We start from the raw sequence: 17435 nt of genomic DNA, 5'->3' as shown, positions 1-17435 counted from the left end.
CAGAATGGCCATCATCAAAAAATCTAGAAACTATAAATGCTGGAGAGGGTGTGGAGAAAAGGGAACCCTTCTACACTGTTGGTAGGAATGTAAATTGGTGCAGCCAGTATGGAAAACAGTATGGAGGTTCCTTAAAAAACTAAAAATAGAGCTACCATATGACCCAGCGATCTGCTCCTGAGTGTATATCTGGAAAAGATGAAAACTCGAATTCAAAAATATACATGTACCCCAATGTTCACAGCAGCACTATTTACAACAGCCAAGACACGGTAACAACAAAAGTGCCCATCAGACAACTGGTTTAAGAAGATGTGGTTATCATATATACAATAGAATATTACTCAGCCATAAAAAAGAATGAAATATTGCCATCTGTGGCAACATGGATGGACCTAGAGATTATTATACTCAGTGAAGTAAGTCAGACAGAGAAAGACAAGTATTATATGATATCACTTATATGTGGAATTTAAAAAGTAATACCAATGAATCTATATACAAAACAGAAACAGACTCACAGACATAGAAAAAAAACTTATGGTTACCAAAGGGGAAAGGGAGGGTGGGAGGGATAAATTAGGAGTATGGGATTAACAGATACAAACTACTATACATAAAATCAATAAGCAAAAAGGATTTACTGTGTAGCAAAAGGAACTATATTCAATATCTTGTAATAACATATAATGGAAAATAATCTGAAAAACTATATATAACTGAATCACTTTGCTGTATACCTGAAACAATCACAATTTTGTAAATCAAATATACTTTAATTTTAAAAAATTGTGAAAGTTCTTAACACAGTTCTTAACAAAGATACTATTAAATGGCTGCTTTGTGTCAGGAACTATGCCAGCTGCTGGGGATATGAAGATGAATAAGACAGCCTTCCTACTCTTGGGAGTTTCAGTCTAAAGGAGCTACACAAAGTATTTGTGATGGAGCACAAGGTACTGTGAAGCTCAGAGTAGGTGCTCTATAAACATTGAACCTAAATTTTATAACACTTTACAGTTTACAAAGCACTTTCATGAACATTATCCTATTTGAAACAATGGGTACCATAAATTTTACAAGAATAAACAAAGGTCTTAGGCATTCAGCAGAGGGAGGGATGATCTTTTGTGATGAGTAAGCATGACTTCATGGGAAAGATGGAATTTTAGTTGAGTTTCAGAATACAGATGGATTTTGACAGGAGTGAAAGATGGAAGGGTGGGAGTTTCATAAGACAGAGAAATACGCAAGCAAAAGCTTGTCCTCCGTAATTCTGTATCCCTTTTTTATCTGTGTTCACAAACCATATGTTTATAAATTCCCTCTGGAATACTGCCGAATCTTGATATCTGGAATTTTTGGAATCTACCCTTACTGGCCTTTGAAAATCTGGAAAACCTTTTTTTATTCATCTTTAATTTTCATGCACGTGATTCATGAATTCTGATGATTACTAATGGAAATTACATGACAGTATTCATTTATTCACAAATACTTATTGAAACCTTGATAAGCTCAAGGCCTTGTCCCTGGCAGTGCGGGGCCTACTAAGATGAACTATGTATACAAGCAACTACCCCACAAAGCAGAGAGCTGTAAGTGCCCTAACGGAGCTGAAGCTGGATTTACACTAGGAGGGCTGAGAGGAGAGGGATCATCTGCAGCGGGTTTTTTTGGTTTGTTTTTTTTATCCAGTTCTCCTCCTACAAGTCATTCATCTGACTTTGGAGATTTGACCTTATAAAAAAAGGATTAAATGTTCTTTTACAACCTCCTCTTCCGGATTACTTGCAGGGTTTGTTGCGACGGGTTCAACTCGAACGTCTTTCTCTTTACCAGAAGACTGAGGCAATTTAGGAGCCGAATGACTGCCGACTCTGCCCTCAGGTTCAGAACTCACCATACATTGTCTCGAGGGACTTTACTCAGGCCTGTACTTTCTTGTTCTGAATATTCTTTAAAGTATCTTTTATTGTGTTTAGCATATTTGCAATATCCAGCTGACTTTAGCCTTTGAAGAGTAGCCTTAGGCAGGAAGGCCCAGGAAAAGTTATGGCTCTTTGTGACGCACTATCCCATCCTGCCTGTCAGTTTTTCTAACCCTCAGGATGGCCCTGAAGGATGGAACATCTTATCCATGTAAAACTGTTATGGAGATTCTGACCCTCTAAAAGAAAAATTTATCCAAGGTCTCAGAGCTCAGAAGTGGTGGACCTTGGATTTGAACATCGCTATTTCTGACCTTAAAGCCCATGCTTTTCCCACCACAACCTATTAACCGTGATAAAGTGTATTTTAAAATTAATCTTCCTGGTTTTTTAAAATTCTTTAAAAAATCTCAGTTCCTGTTCAGGCTCATGGATTTCAGGTGCTCAAGAGCATCTATTTGCCATTCAAAGCCTAGGATCATTATCTGCCTTCTTCGGTATCCTTGTTTATTCATTACCGTGATCATTTATAACTTTATAGTCATAGTTATTCTCCTGGGTGTCTGCTTATTGGCTTTCTGAAATTTCCCACTGTCCTTGTTGACAATGGCTAGAATTCCCTTTTATCATAGTTTTTGAACTCCAAGATGACAATCTCCCATTTTTTTTTTCTTAATGGGCAGGAGGAGGAGGGAAGCGCAGGACAAAAGAAAGTGGTTTAGTTAACTGGGGATTGTTTTACTGTATCTTTCCGTCAGACGTTCAGCTAAAATTTATTGTTCCTGCTTGGCAACTCCAGAAGGTAACAAAGCAGCAAGGTCATCAATACAAAACCTGGTCAGTAGGTAGAACAACAAGGCGCGTAGCCCCGCCTCTATAACCACGCCCTGGAGGCGGGGCCGCACTCGCGGCCCGCGAGACTTATAGGTCAGCCGGAAGGGGCGCGAGGCCTTGGCGGTGCACTGAGCAGGCCCTCGCCGGGACCCCGGGCGTCAGGCAGGCGCAGCGTCAGCCCGCCCCCAGTCTTGGAGCCTCCCTCGCGTGGCGGCTGCAGTGCGGCCTGCGTTGCCTCCCGTAGTTATCCGACCGGCTATGGCCGCTCGTCTCCTGCGTGTCGCCTCCGCCGCCCTCGGCGACACAGCCGGCCGGTGGCTGCTCCTCGCCGGACCCCGCGCCGGAGCCGGCGGTCTCCGGGGGAGCCGGGGGCAGGGCGGGAGCGCCAGGCCGGGCCTGGGCGGCGGCGCAGCTGCGGCGACGCGGACGCTGAGCGTGTCGGCGCGCGCGCGGAGAAGGTGAGGCGCAGGGGGAGCGTGGGCGTTGGGTCCCTGGCAGAACGGCCGCGCTCCTTCCGCCTGCTTTCCGGTTCCGTCTGCTTCTCCCGGCGACGGCGTGCGGGTCACACGCCCGGCCCCACCCGCTTCTTGCTCCACCTTCTCCGTGTCCCCGGCAGGTCGCTCGGTATGGTCACGGCCTCCTTTCCTTACGCTGCCAAGTTGCCTTTCAGATCCACTGACGCCTGGCGGGGAATGGAGGCCCGGGACCCCCGATCTCCTTGTCCCAGTGCCTCCTGTGCCCTCAGGAAAACCGGGCACTTTGCTGCCGCTGGTTCTCCGTGCGGTTTGGCGAGGATCTAACCTTTGCTATGCTAGAAACCGCGGTGACCTTCGTAAGATGCGCCCCGTTCGTGTCCTGGCCTGCAGTTTCTTATCGTGCCTTCCTCCTGCTAGGTCAGGACGTTCTGTCTCCAAGTCCGTGTCCATTTAGGATACACCTGCTCTGTCCCCAAGCTTCCCTGTTTGCTCTCTTCTGGTTGCTGTCGGGGTAAAAGCCCCAGCGTTGGACTGGCAAGGCCGGGGTTTAAACTGGGCTTTGACACTTACTGTCCAGTTTGTCTAACGTCAGTGGAGGATAATAATCGTGTCGGCCTCACAGAATTATTTGAAGAACAAATGAGAGCATACAGGTAATGCAGGGAGTCTTGTGTCTGGCCAGTATCGAGGACTCAGTAGATCCCACCTGTTAGCATCAGCTGCCTCCTAGGCTCACAGCGTTGTGTTTTGTATTAAGTGTCGAAAGAGGTGAGAGAAAATTTGCCCAAAATATGTTGCAGTCTTATATTCTTGGGCAGATTCGTTTCTCAAAGACAGAATCCCCTTAGATATAATAGAGAGAAAATTTCCTCATAATTTCAGAGTATAGCACTGTGTTGGCGCCTTATATAATGCAGGCCTCGGAACAGCTCTTTGACTCCCTTGCTGTTGTGTAGCAGCAAGAAGGAGCTGCAGGGAGAAAGGGCTGGATTTGTATTCCTCTCTAGTTTCTTCTTCATGAGGTTCCTGAGAATAGGGTGGAGGAGTTACTCATCTTTCCTCCTGTAATCCCATAATATAGTGGGTGCTCAATACATTTTTGTTGCATGAACTGTGAGGGAGATAATGGGGAAGGCAAGCAGGGGTTATTTGTCCGTTTCCGTTACACTTTCCTATCTTTGACCTTCCTCTGCCTGAATGCCTTGTTTTCTGCATTGTATGCTTTCTTGAAAATTTGTGTATAAATTGGGACATATGTTGAACATATTTGTGTAACTAGTATTTAAAGGAACATGATTGCTTTTGTAAATGGGAATTATATCCCCCAAACTTACTGTTTGAATTGGTACATCAAGTTGTCTTAAAGGGAAGCACATCTGTCTGCTCCCTTATAAACCTGCTTTCCCCCTCATTGGCACGGTTTCCATTGGTGCCCTGTGCTTCCTATCACAGACTTTGGAGCTACAACTAGGTTTTCTGACTCTTATTATCTAAGACTTATGCTATCCAATATGGTCACTATTAACCACATGTAGTCATTTAAGTTTAAGATAATTAAAGTTAAATAAAATTAAAGAATCATTTTCCCAGTTCCACTGGCCACATTTCAAGTACTGGATAAACACACATGGCTAGAAGCTACTGTCTGGGACATCACAGCTATAGAATATCTCTGTTATTGCACAAAGTTTGGACAGAACAGTCTAGAAGCTGTAGTTCTGACTTTGAAGTTTAACATTTAGATAAGCTTTCAGTAATTGAGAGTCGAAAAACTCCTTTTACTCCAAAATACCCTGATATAGTACTTTATATTTTGTAGTGATTTAGGTTGTAAAGGGCTTTCACATGTATTATTTCCCTTGACTCTTAAGAAAATCCTGAGATAGGTGAGGTAGATAAACGAGAATAAAAATTTATATTAAGTAGCATGCAAAACTAGGACTAGAACTCACATAGTTTTTGTTTGTTTTTTGAGCACCATTAGAGTTGATAATTCTTTAGCCCATAGGGTCATTTGGAAGAGTTAAGGTGGCTATGGAAGTGGGGAGCCCTAGATGGGGCCCTTTTCTTGGACCAACTACCCCAGGCTACCCCACATAGTGAAAGGGTGGGCATCAGCAGCCATAACTCCTCTCCCTATTAGAAGTCTGTTAAGAGCTTTACCGCAGCAGCCCCTGGAGAGCTTTGTCAAAATATCTGCTGTGGTTGAGCAGAATAAATGGCGGTGCATAAAGGGTAAACAAGTGAAGAAAATAGTTGTTTGTGGTGCTGGCTAACTCATTGATGATAGAGGATTTAGAAGGATCCTAATTATTTCCCAGTGCATGAAATCTTATCCTTTTTGGAAACAGCTAGAAGCTTTTAGCTAGTTCTTAGAATTGGGGAAGAAAACTATAGAAACCCCACAAATACCACTTGTTAATAGTGAATGGATAAAGTTACCTGGATAAAGTGCATGTGTATAATGCTTTAAGGAACAAAATATTTCCACAAACTTTCTCTCCTTTAATTCTCTCAGCAGCTGGGTGAAGTCACTGTTATTGCCATTTTACCCATGGTCACCTAATGAGTATACATATGTCAGAACCAGGGCTAGAATCTACCTTTTCTGACTCTTACATCTTATATTCCATACTTTCTCAGCTGCAAAATTACTTTTTCTCTCTCATTTCTGCTTCTTCTCCTGTTCTTTGATAAACCTGTTATTACTCTTACTCTGCAGTTTTTTTCTGGGGCTGTACACCTTTTTTAATATGTAGCAGCAGTTCAGGCTCCTTAACAACAAAAGGACTTTTAAATAAAAGTTATCAATCAGTGTTTGTTGAGCTCTACAGTATGTTACGAATTTTGCATATGTTGTCCAAACTATGAGATAAATGTTACCCTGATTTTACAGAAGAGGAGTCTGATGTCAGAGTTGCAATTTCTTGGCTGTAGCTCATCTCTAGAGTGCTGCAGAAGAGCAGCAGTGCCCAAACCTCCGGCCTTCAGTAGTGTGTATAAATGATGGAATTCTTTCTGCTGCACTTCTTGTACCTTAGGCTACCAGGCATTTTTTGATGTCAAATCTCTAGGCTTCTGCAGGGCTCAGACCCATATTTCCATCAGGCTTCTGGACATTTGCATCTGTTTATTATTAAATCAAACAGGTTTAAAGTTGAACTCATTTCCAGTCTTCCCCAAAGCTCCTTCTCCTCCTAAGTTAAACTTAAGTTAAACTGTACTCCCTCATTGTCCGAGCTAGAAATTTCAACATTATTTCTTCCCTCTCCAAAAGTTTTTAATTCTGCCTCCTGAATATCTCTCAGTATCTCTCAAATCAGTGTCTCCTACGTCCCTACTTTGTTTATGACCTCCAGCGTGGTCTCCCTGCCTCCAGAGTGTCTTCATTCCTAGTCATTTTTCTTCGAAAAAATAGCAGTTGCCTAGTTGAAAATCACGAATGTTTGGGAATACTTGCTTTAAAGCATTTGTTGCTACGAAAAGAAGTCAGAGAGCACATGCCCATTTAAGGGACATTCTCTCTCTCTTTCTCTCTCTCTCTCACACACACACATACATACACACACACACACACACACACACACACACACACAATTCTGATCAAAATTTTTAATTACTAGGATCCTCATTTTTCAGCATTGAGTTATCAAGGACGACATTATCTGATAAGGCCTCAGCTGCCTTGTTTGGGAAATGAGATGATGGACTTGGTAATTTGCAAGATATTTATAGCTCTGAAATTATGTAGTTCTAGGTTTTACTTAAACTAAGCAACGTTTTCTTTGATGGACTATTACCATCTATTGGCAGTAGTGAAAATTACAACTAATTCGTTTAAGCTGAAGTACATCTTTTCAATTGTGAGGTAAAAATTTAAATAACCAGTAGTGGAGGATAAGTATTTAGTTGATAATATGATTTCTTTTTTTTTTTTTTTTTTTGCGGTACACGGGCCTCTCACTGTTGTGGCCTCTCCCGTTGCGGAGCACAGGCTCCGCACTCGCAGGCTCAGCGGCCACGGCTCAAGGGCCCAGCCACGCCACGGCACGTGGGATCTTCCCAGACCTGGGCACGAACCCGTGTCCCCTGCATCGGCAGGCGGACTCTCAACCACTGCGCCACCCGGGAAGCCCAATAGTAATATGATTTCTTTTCCCAAAGTTTGGACTGATGTTTGTGAGAAGGGTAAGAAATTTAAGTTAGTTAGCTAACTGATAACTAGCTGATAGATATCCTATAGTAATGAAACATGTAAGGAGATATTATATTTATTTTCTGACATATTCAAGCAAAGAAAACCCTTTTTCTAGTCCCTTTGTTTTTCGAGTACACTATATGGACCAAAATGAGATGTTCAAATACTCAGAAAACTATCAAACTGCTGGCTCTCAGTGACCGTACTTATCGGACACTTGCATAACAATTGCCTTATCAATAGCAGAATGATTTGTTTTTAAAGCTCTCCACAACTGTCACCTAGTCTTTTAGGGACACATTCATAGAGACATTGTTTTTCAGAGAGCTATGTGAGAGCAAAGCAAACTTCACGAGTGACAATGATTGCTAAGCATTTCATGTAACTGTGACCTGAGAGTGAGCACTGGGGAGACACATACTGCAGGTGGCCTTGATAGTGATGTACTTGCTATTTCCTTTAAGGTGGCAGAGCTTCCCTCCTGGTAGGTGGGTAGATAGACATGCCTGTGATTTGTGGTGTCTCCTTCCCAAATAAACTTGGGAAAGAAAATACCGTAAAGGAGGATATTTGCATGCACACAGGCACACACACAACCTATTTTTTGACGTTACAGGTTCTTAGAACAATTATTTTAAAGTATCTTTTGAAATTATTAAAAATAATAAAGGACTGCTTCCTTTTCCAGCTCAGAAGATAAAATAACAGTCCACTTTATAAACCGTGATGGTGAAACATTAACAAGCAAAGGAAAAGTTGGTGACACTCTACTAGATATTGTGGTTGAAAATAATCTTGATATTGATGGTTTTGGTGAGTATGGAACATACTTTAAAATTTATAAGTGAAACTATTGAATAGGTTTCAGCTTTGTTTTTTCAAAGAATTTTAACTAGAGTATGCTAAGTGAAATATTAAAATTCAGGATGTGTTAGTGTTATATTCTCACCTATAAAGAATAAGTGACACTGTGTTTCTCTTCTTTGAACATTAATTAGCTATATGCCCCAAAGTCTGTTGCTTCATTACCTTATTGATGATGTGTGCAATGCAAAGCTGGGAGTAGGAAGTGGAATTGAAAGATACCAGGTTGAGATAATAAATGTCATATCAGTGGGTAGTTAAATCATTTTAACTTAGTCTTTTTTTAAACTTTTTAGTTTGAAATAATCTTTGACTTATTAGAAAAGTTGCAAAAATAGTACAGAGAGTTCCTGTATAATCTTCACTCAGCTTCCCCTACTGTTAACAATTTATATAACCATAATACAATAATCAAAACACAGAAATTAACATTGGTTCAATAACTAAAAAACTACAGATTTATAGAATTTTGCTAGCTTTTCCACTAATATCTCTGTTTTGGGATTCAATCCAGGATCCCACATTGCATTTAGTTATCATATCTCCTTAGTCTCCTTCAGTCTGACATTTCCTCAGTCTTGTTTTTCATGACCTTGATACTTTTGAAAAGTACTGGTAAGTATTTTGTAAAATGTTCCTCAATTTGGGTTTGACTGGTGCTTTCTTTTTCTTTTTAATTTAATTTTTTAAAAATTATTTTATTTATTTATTTATGTATGTCTGCACCATGTGGCTTATGGCATCTTAGTTCCCAACCGGAGATTGAACCTGGGCCCTTGACAGTGAAAGCATCGAGTCCTAACCACTGGACTGCCAGGGAATTCCCAGACTGGTGTTTTCTTAATTACATTGAGCTTATGCATTCTTTTTATTTTAAGTGAGTTTTATTTTACTTACTACTTTCTTATTTTATTTTATTTTTATTGAGATATAATTGATATGTTAGTTCCAGGTATACAACATAATGGTTTGATATTTGTATACACTGTGAAGTGATCACCTGAATAGTAAGTCTAGTTAGCATTCATCACCATACGTAGTCTTGAATGTCATCTCACCTTCCTAGAAAGGGTACTTAATCTACCTCTTACTAGAGAAGGAAGTGTTTTGTTTAGAAAGTTTTCATTTCTAGGCTTTTGACCATATTCCTTAACCACTCACACAAAGCCCATGTCCTGGAAGCTGACATCTTAGAGCTCAGGGATACCCTGTATATCACTTGTCAGTTTTGCTCGAGCATTCTCTCTATCTAGAATGGTGGTTCTTTAAGAGGGTTCCATCAGTGTCACTTGGGAAATGCACATTCTCAGGCCCCACTCCAGATCTGATTCAGAAAGTCTGGGGTGTGGCCCAGAAATGTGTGTTTTAACAAGCCCTCCATGTGATTCGGTTGCATGTTTAAGTTTGAGAACCATTGGTCTGCAGTCAGGTCCAGGGAGCATATCTGACTATTCTTCTTTCAAGGCACTGTTCACATTGCATTTTTTTTTTTTTTTTTTTTGCGGTACGCGGGCCTCTCACTGCTGTGGCCTCTCCCGTTGCAGAGCACAGGCTCCGGACGCGCAGGCTCAGCGGCCATGGCTCACGGGCTCAGCCGCTCTGCGGCATGTGGGATCTTCCCGGACCGGGGCACGAATCCGCGTCCCCTGCATCGGCAGGCGGACTCTCAACCACTGTGCCACCAGGGAAGCCCCACATTGCACTTTTAAGAACACTTTTCAGATCAGAATTATTTCTCCTCCTCCATTTTCCCATGATATATTAAATATACTTCTCTATGTTAATATTCATCTCAGTTTCCTTTTTAGAGGGAATATCTCTTTCCTTTATTAGAGTTTGTACTTTTGGAAGACTGTTATCACTCAGGTAACCAGAGTTGGCAGTCAGTAATATTTGCTGAATTTCTCAATCTAATGTCAGTTTCAGGGATAACTGTAACAACCACCATTTGAGTGCATACTACATCCCAGCATATGTTATCTATTATTGTAATAACTCTAAGAGGTAGATTTTTTTTTTAACTTCCACTTTATAGTGAAGAAACTAAAGTTCAGAGAAATTAATGTTCCCTGGGTCATACAGGTAGCAAGTGAGAAGGCTAAGATTCAAACCTAAGTCTCTCTAACTCCTAAACCTCTGCTTTTTCCTTTATGCCTTTTTCTCTAAGAAGCATCTTTCCTTTGTGAACACTTGTTACAGAAATTAGGTGATGAAATAGTTGATATAGTTCTAGTTTTAAGGAATTTTTTACTCTAATGCAGTGGTTCTTGGCTAGGACTGAGTTTCAGAATTCTGCAGAACTTTAAAAAGTGTTACGTCCTTGATGGTAAGGGAGAAAGGGAAGTTGTGCAGGTATCCTTTTAAAAAGCTCCACGTGGTTCAGATCCATACCATGGTTAAGAACAGCTAATGTATGGAAAAGAACCCATTGATAATTTATATATATATTCTATAAAATTTATATATAATTGATCTCCCTCATGAGTTCATATTCAGCAACACTTTTGACTAAGCTGTGTTTCTCTGAATTATTCTCTCACAAATGAAAAGTAGTACATTGCACAGTAATTGAGAATAGACTCTGGAATTAGACAAATTGTGGTTCATAAACCAACATTGTCACTTACTAGCCATGAGACCTGGAGCAAGCTACTTTATGTCTGTATGCCTCAGTTTCCTCTTCTGTAAAATAGGATTGTAATAGTTCTAACCTCATAGGGTTGTTAAAGATTAAATAGGGTATTGGAAGTGAAGTGCTTAGCATAGTGGCTACGTTGGTAAGAACAGTAGGATTTGTGGCATTTTAACTTGCCCTATTCGCCTTCTCCTCTCCCCAGTTCAACAGTAGCCTTAAAAACCAGCAACCTTGTGGCCACTGGAGGGGCAAACTGGTTTGAGTTCCTCAGAAGGTCCCATCTCCAGAACGTTGTCACTTGTCTTGCAGCTTCTCAGAAAAGCTCCGTTCCAGGGAGTTCTTATTTGACCTGCCTCAGAGATTGCTCTGTGGGGAGTCTCTGTCCCTAGGACTTCCATCTAAAATAATTACCTGCAGTCGTTGAACACTGTGCTGCCTGAGGCTGTGATGCCACTTGGAGCAAACAAGAGCTTGGCCAAAAATCTAAAAGGAAGGTCTGGGGAACGAGATGTCTGTAGTGGGCTTTGAAATGCTTCAGGGATCTAGAAGGCCACACACAAATGCAGGACTGTGTTTGTGCCCAGGAAAGACCCGACAGGGCCCCAGTCTCTCATCTCTGGCTGACTTTGAGGTCCCATGCAGGTGAAGGCCAAGACAGACATGTAGACTGCTTGAACGCTGAAGGTGCGCCTAATCACGCACTGAGCTCCTCAGCAAAGGGTAGAAGCCATATTGGTTCAGAGCACTGAAGGAAACCTCCATCCAGTCATCTAGCTGACCACTAAGCTCACTGAGTGGAGACATTGGTGGTCACGTGCTACAGGGAATACAGACCTCAGAGTTAGTCTGGGAAAGTCACTGGAGAAACAAATAGCAGCAACAACAAACCCAGGGGAGACAGTGGTGATCTGAATTCCAGAGTTACCATATTATATTACTTAGAATGTCCACTTGGCAATAAAAAAATTCAAGACACCCAAAGAAACAGGAAAGTATGGTCCATACTCAGAAAAAAAAAAAAAAAAGCAGTCAATAGAGACTGTCCCCAAGGAGGCCCAGGTATTAGACTTACTAGACAAAGATGTTAAATCAGCTGTTATAAAAGTTCAGAGAGCTTAAGGAAAGTATGTGGAGATATTCTTGGGCCTTTGCACATCTGTGTATGTGGACCCTGTTACCACTCTGTATAAGGGTATGTAAAAGAAATAGTGAACTTTGTTCCTGCCCTTGAGAAAGCTGATCTCTTCTGCTCTGGGAAGGCTAATGTGGAGGCTGTGAACCGGTAAATCTCTTTCTGTAAATTTCTCCACAGATTCCATCTCAGCTTTAGGAAAGGACATGTATACTAGGCTGTTTACTGCAAAGATGTTTGTAACAGCGAAAGATTTGAAAGAAGCAAATGCCCATCAATAGAGGACTGATCTATGTAGTCCTACTAGGGGATACTATATGGCTGTGTTTAAAAAAGAAAAAAAATCTCTGAAAGGAGTCTTAAAAACAAATATCAGTGATTACCTGTTGATAGGAGGGAGGCAGAGGGGAGACTTTAAGTGCCATGGTGTATTTAATCCATCTCTTTCTTTGGACATTTAGGTGGCTTCCAGTTTTCAACTATTGTAAATAACCTTAAGGTGAACATCCCCAGAAATACCTTTCTGTGTTTATGTTCTGTAATTTTCTTGCATTAAATTCCTGGAGATGGAATTACTTAGTAAAGCTTGTTTTATAAATTGTTTGCTCAAACTGTTTGCCTGTTTTTCAGATGAGGTATTATTTTCAGCTGTTAGGAAAGGCTCTTTAAATGTGCAAAAAAAAAAAAAAAAAAGAAAATTAATTTTAAACATTTATTTGAAAGGCTTTTAACTTCTTTTTTACATGAAGCTACATTCAGTAGCTACATAAAGTATTTTACATTACTTTATTTATAGTAGATAATTTCCATAAGTTGCTTTCCATTACTTTGAAATAAAAGTATTTTGACCTTAATACTTGAAAGTATCTTTAAAATTTTTAAAAAGTATTTTTCTTTAATTTTTAAAAGGTATATATTGTAGTACACTGTTTTTCAAACTGCAGGTTGTAACCATTTGTGGGTCATATAATCAACTTAATAGCTTTCAACTAGAATTTAAAGTAATTAAAAAGAACATGTAAAAACACACCATCTTTTGTATTATTCCATGAAATGATTGTTTAGCTATTTTACAAAGTATATGTATACTAGGTTGTGATGTAAAATAGAACTCAAAATTAAAACATTCTTTTTGGAAGCCATTGGTTAGAATGATTAAGAATGGAGTCTTCCTGCCTTGATTTGTTCCCCAGCTCTGTCACTTTGCCAGCTTTGTGACCTTGGGTTAGGTCTCTAACCCCTTCATAACTCGTCTCCTTTAGGGTAAAATGGGAATAATGTTAGTATCTACCTCGTAAGGTTCCTGTAAAGATCCAGTGAGTTTATCTAAGCAAGGCTAAATAGATGTTAGCTATTTTTGTTAACATAGTTATTACTACAGGCTCATTGTTCATTATAACAAATTTAAGAAGTACATTAAAAAAATCAGAACTTCCTATAGTTTTTACTTTTCTTTTGGGGGGGAGATTTTTTTTTCTTGAATTTTAGAATTTTATTTTATTTATCTTTTTATACAGCAGGTTCTTATTAGTTATCCATTTTATACATAATAGTGTATATATGTCAATCCCAGTCTCCCAATTCATCACACCATCACACCCATCCCCTACCGCTTTCCCCCTTTGGTGTCCATACGTTTGTTCTCTACATCTGTGTCTCAATTTCTGCCCTGCAAACCGGTTCATCTGTACCATTTTTCTAGGTTACAAATATAGGCATTAATATACAATATTTTTCTCTTTCTGACTTCACTCTGTATGACAGTGTCTAGATTCATCCACATCTCTACAAATGACCCAATTTCCTTCCTTTTTATGGCTGAGTAATATTCCATTGTATATATGTAACACATCTTCTTTATCCATTCATCTCTCGATGGGCATTTAGGTTGTTTCCATGACCTGGCTATTGTAAATAGTGCTGCAGTGAACACTGGGGTGCATGTGTCTTTTTGAATTATGGTTTTCTCTGTATATAGACCCAGTAGTGGGATTGCTGAGTCATATGGTAATTCTATTTTTAGTTTTTTAAGGAACCTCCATACTGTTCTCCATAGTGGCTGTATCAATTTACATTCCCACCAACAGTGCAAGAGGGTTCCCTTTTCTCCACACCCTCTCCAGCATTTGTTGTTTGTAGATTTTCTGATGATGCCCATTCTAACTGGTGTGAGGTGATACCTCATTGTAGTTTTGATTTGCTTTTCTCTAATAATTTGTGATGTTGAGCAGCTATTCATGTGCTTCTTGGCGATCTGTATGTCTTCTTTGGAGAAATGTCTGTTTAGGTCTTCTGCCCATTTTTTGATTGGGTTGTTTGTTTTTTTAATATTGAGCTGCATGAGCTGTTTATATATTTTGGAGATGAATCCTTTGTCCGTTGAAACATTTGCAAATATTTTCGCTCATTCTGAGGTTGTATTTTCCTCTTGTTTGTAGTTTCCTTTGCTTTGCAAAACTTTTAAGTTTCATTAGGTCCATTTTTGTTTATTTTTAGTTTTATTTCCATTACTCTAGGAGGTGAATCAAAAAAGATCTTGCTGTGATTTATGTCAAAGAGTGTTCTTCCTATGTTTTCCTCTAAGAGTTTGATAGTTTCTGGCCTTACATTTAGGTCTTTAATCCATTTTGAGCTTATTTTTGTGTATGGTATTAGGGAGTGATCTAATCTCATACTTTTACATGTACCTGTCCAGTTTTCCCAGCACCACTTATTGAAGAGGTTGTCCTTTCTCCACTGTACATTCCTGCCTCCTTTATTAAAGATAAGGTGACCATATGTGCGTGGGTTTATCTCTGGGCTCTCCATCCTGTTCCATTGATCTGTATTTCTATTTTCATACCAGTACCATATTGTCTTGATTACTGTAGCTTTGTAGTATAGTCTGAAGTCAGGGAGTCTGATTCCTCCAGCTCCGATTTTTTCCCCTCAAGACTGCTTTGGCTACTCGGGTCTTTTGTGCCTCCATACAGATTTTAAGGTTTTTTGTTCTAGTTCTGTAAAAAATACCATTGGTAATTTGATAGGGATTGCATTGAATCTGTAGATTGCTTTGGGTAGTGTAGTCATTTTCACAGTACTGATTCTTCCAATCCAAGAATATGGTATATCTCTCCATCTGTTTGTATCATCTTTAATTTCTTTCATCAGTGTCTTATAGTTTTCTGTATACAGGTCTTTTGTCTCCCTAGGTAGGTTTATTCCTAGGTATTTTATTCTTTTTGTTACAGTAGTAAATGGGAGTGTCTCCTTAATTTCTCTTTCAGATTTTTCATCATTAGTGTATAGAAATGCAAGAGACTTCTGTGCATTAATTTTGTATCCTGCAACTTTACCAAATTCATTGATTAGCTCTAGTAGTTTTCTGGTGGCATCTTTAAGATTCTCTATGTATAGTATCATGTCATCTGCAAACAGTGACAGTTTTACTTCTTCTTTTCCAATTTGTATTCCTTTTATTTCTTTTTCTTCTCTGATTGCCATGACTAGGACTTCCAAAATTAAGTTGAATAATAGTGGTGAGAGTGGATATCCTTGTCTTGTTCTTGATCTTAGAGGAAATGCTTTCAGTTTTTCACCAGTGAGAATGACGTTTGCTGTGAGTTTGTCATATATGGCCTTTATTATTTTGAGGTAGGTTCCCTCTATGCCCACTTTCTGGAGAGTTTTTATCATAATGGGTGTTGAATTTTGTCAAAAGCTTTTTCTGTATCTATTGAGATGATCATATGGTTTTTCTTCTTCAATTTGTTAATATGGTATATCACATTGATTGATTTGCATATATTAAAGAATCCTTGCATCCCTGGGATAAATCCCTCTTGATCATGGTGTATGATCCTTTTAATGTGTTGTTGGAATCGGTTTGCTACTATTTTGAGGATTTTTGCATCTATATTCATCAGTGATATTGGTCTGTAATTTTCTTTTTTTGTAGTATCTTTGTCTGGTTTTGGGATCAGGGGGATGGTGGCCTCATAGAATGAGTTTGGGAGTGTTCCTTCCTCTGCAATTTTTTGGAAGAGTTTGAGAAGGATGGGTGTTAGCTCTTCTCTAAATGTTTGATAGAAATCACCTGTGAAGCCATCTGGCCCTGGGCTTTTGTTTCTTGGAAGATTTTTAATCACAGTTTCAATTTCATTCCTTGTGATTGGTCTGTTCATATTTTCTATTTCTTCCTGGTTCAGTCATGGAAGTATATACCCTTCTAAGAATTTGTCCATTTCTTCCAGGTTGTCCATTTTATTGGCATAGAGTTGCTTGTAGTAGTCTCTTAGGATGCTTTGTATTTCTGCGGTGTCTGTTGTAACTTCTCCTTTTTCATTTCTAATTTTATTGATTTGAGTCCTCTCCCTCTTTTTCTTGATGAGTCTGGCTAATGGTTTATAAGATTTTGTTTATCTTCTCAAAGAATCAGCTTTTAGCTTTATTGATCTTTGCTATTGTTTTCTTTGTTTCTATTTCATTTATTTCTGCTTTGATCTTTATGATTTCTTTCCTTCTGCTAACTTTGGGTTTTGTTTGTTCTTCTTTCTCTAGTTCCTTTAGGTGTAAGGGTAGATTGTTTATTTGAGATTTTTCTTTTTTCTTGAGGTAGGCTTGTATTGCTATAAACTTCCCTCTTAGAACTGCTTTTGCTGCATCCCATAGGTTTTGAGTAGTCATGTTTTCATTGTCATTTTTCTCTAGGTATTTTTTGATTTTTCTTTGATTTCTTCAGTGATCTCTTGGTTATTTAGTAACGTATTTTTTAGCCTCCATGTGTTTGTGTTTTTTACATTTTTTCCCTTTAATTCATTTCTAATCTTATAGAGTTGTGGTCAGAAAAGATGCTTGCTTTGATTTCAGTTTCCTTAAATTTACTGAGGCTAGATTTGTGACGCACGATGTGATCTATCCTGGAGAATGTTTCGTGTGCACTTGAGAAGAAAGTGTAATCTGCTGTTTTTGGATGGAACATCCTATAAATATCAATTAGATCTATCTGGTCTATTGTATCATTTAAAGTTTCTGTTTCCTTATTAATTTTCTGTTTGGATGATCTTTCCATTGGTATAAGTGAGGTGTTAAAGTCCCCCACTATTACTGTGTTACTGTCGATTTCCTTTTTTATAGCTGTTAGCAGTTGCCTTATGTATTGAGGTGCTCCTATGTTGGGTGCATATATATTTATAATTGTTATATCTTCTTCTTGGATTGATCCCTTGATCATTATGTAGTGTCCTTACTTGTCTCTTGTAGCATTCTTTTTTTTAAAGTCTATTTTGTCTGATGTGAGTATTGCTGCTCCAGCTTTCTTTTGATTTCCATTTGCATGGAATATATTTTCCATCCCCTCACTTTCAGTCTGTATGTGTCCCTAGGT

At 39.2% G+C, this 17435-nt stretch overlaps 1 protein-coding gene across 2 annotated transcripts in view; it reads left to right on the top strand.

Annotated features, from left to right (window-relative positions):
- The first annotated feature begins 2869 nt into the window (after window positions 1-2869).
- Window positions 2870-17435, top strand: part of FDX1 (ferredoxin 1) — a 35141-nt gene continuing 20575 nt past the window's right edge. For both annotated transcript variants that reach the window (XR_014297085.1, XM_082660015.1), the window contains exons 1-2: window positions 2870-3223; window positions 8128-8252. Coding sequence is in view for 1 of the 2 variants with exons in the window: in XM_082660015.1 (XP_082516141.1) it covers window positions 3024-3223; window positions 8128-8252 (325 nt within the window). In the remaining variant the exon portion in view is untranslated. The remainder of the gene's footprint in view (window positions 3224-8127; window positions 8253-17435) is intronic.

The sequence above is a fragment of the Grampus griseus genome (assembly GCF_964374135.1).
Source record: "Grampus griseus genome assembly, chromosome: 8".
NCBI classification, from domain to species: domain Eukaryota; kingdom Metazoa; phylum Chordata; class Mammalia; order Artiodactyla; family Delphinidae; genus Grampus; species Grampus griseus.
Note: the sequence above shows the minus strand (reverse complement) of the source record. Positions and strands in the feature narration are given on the sequence as shown.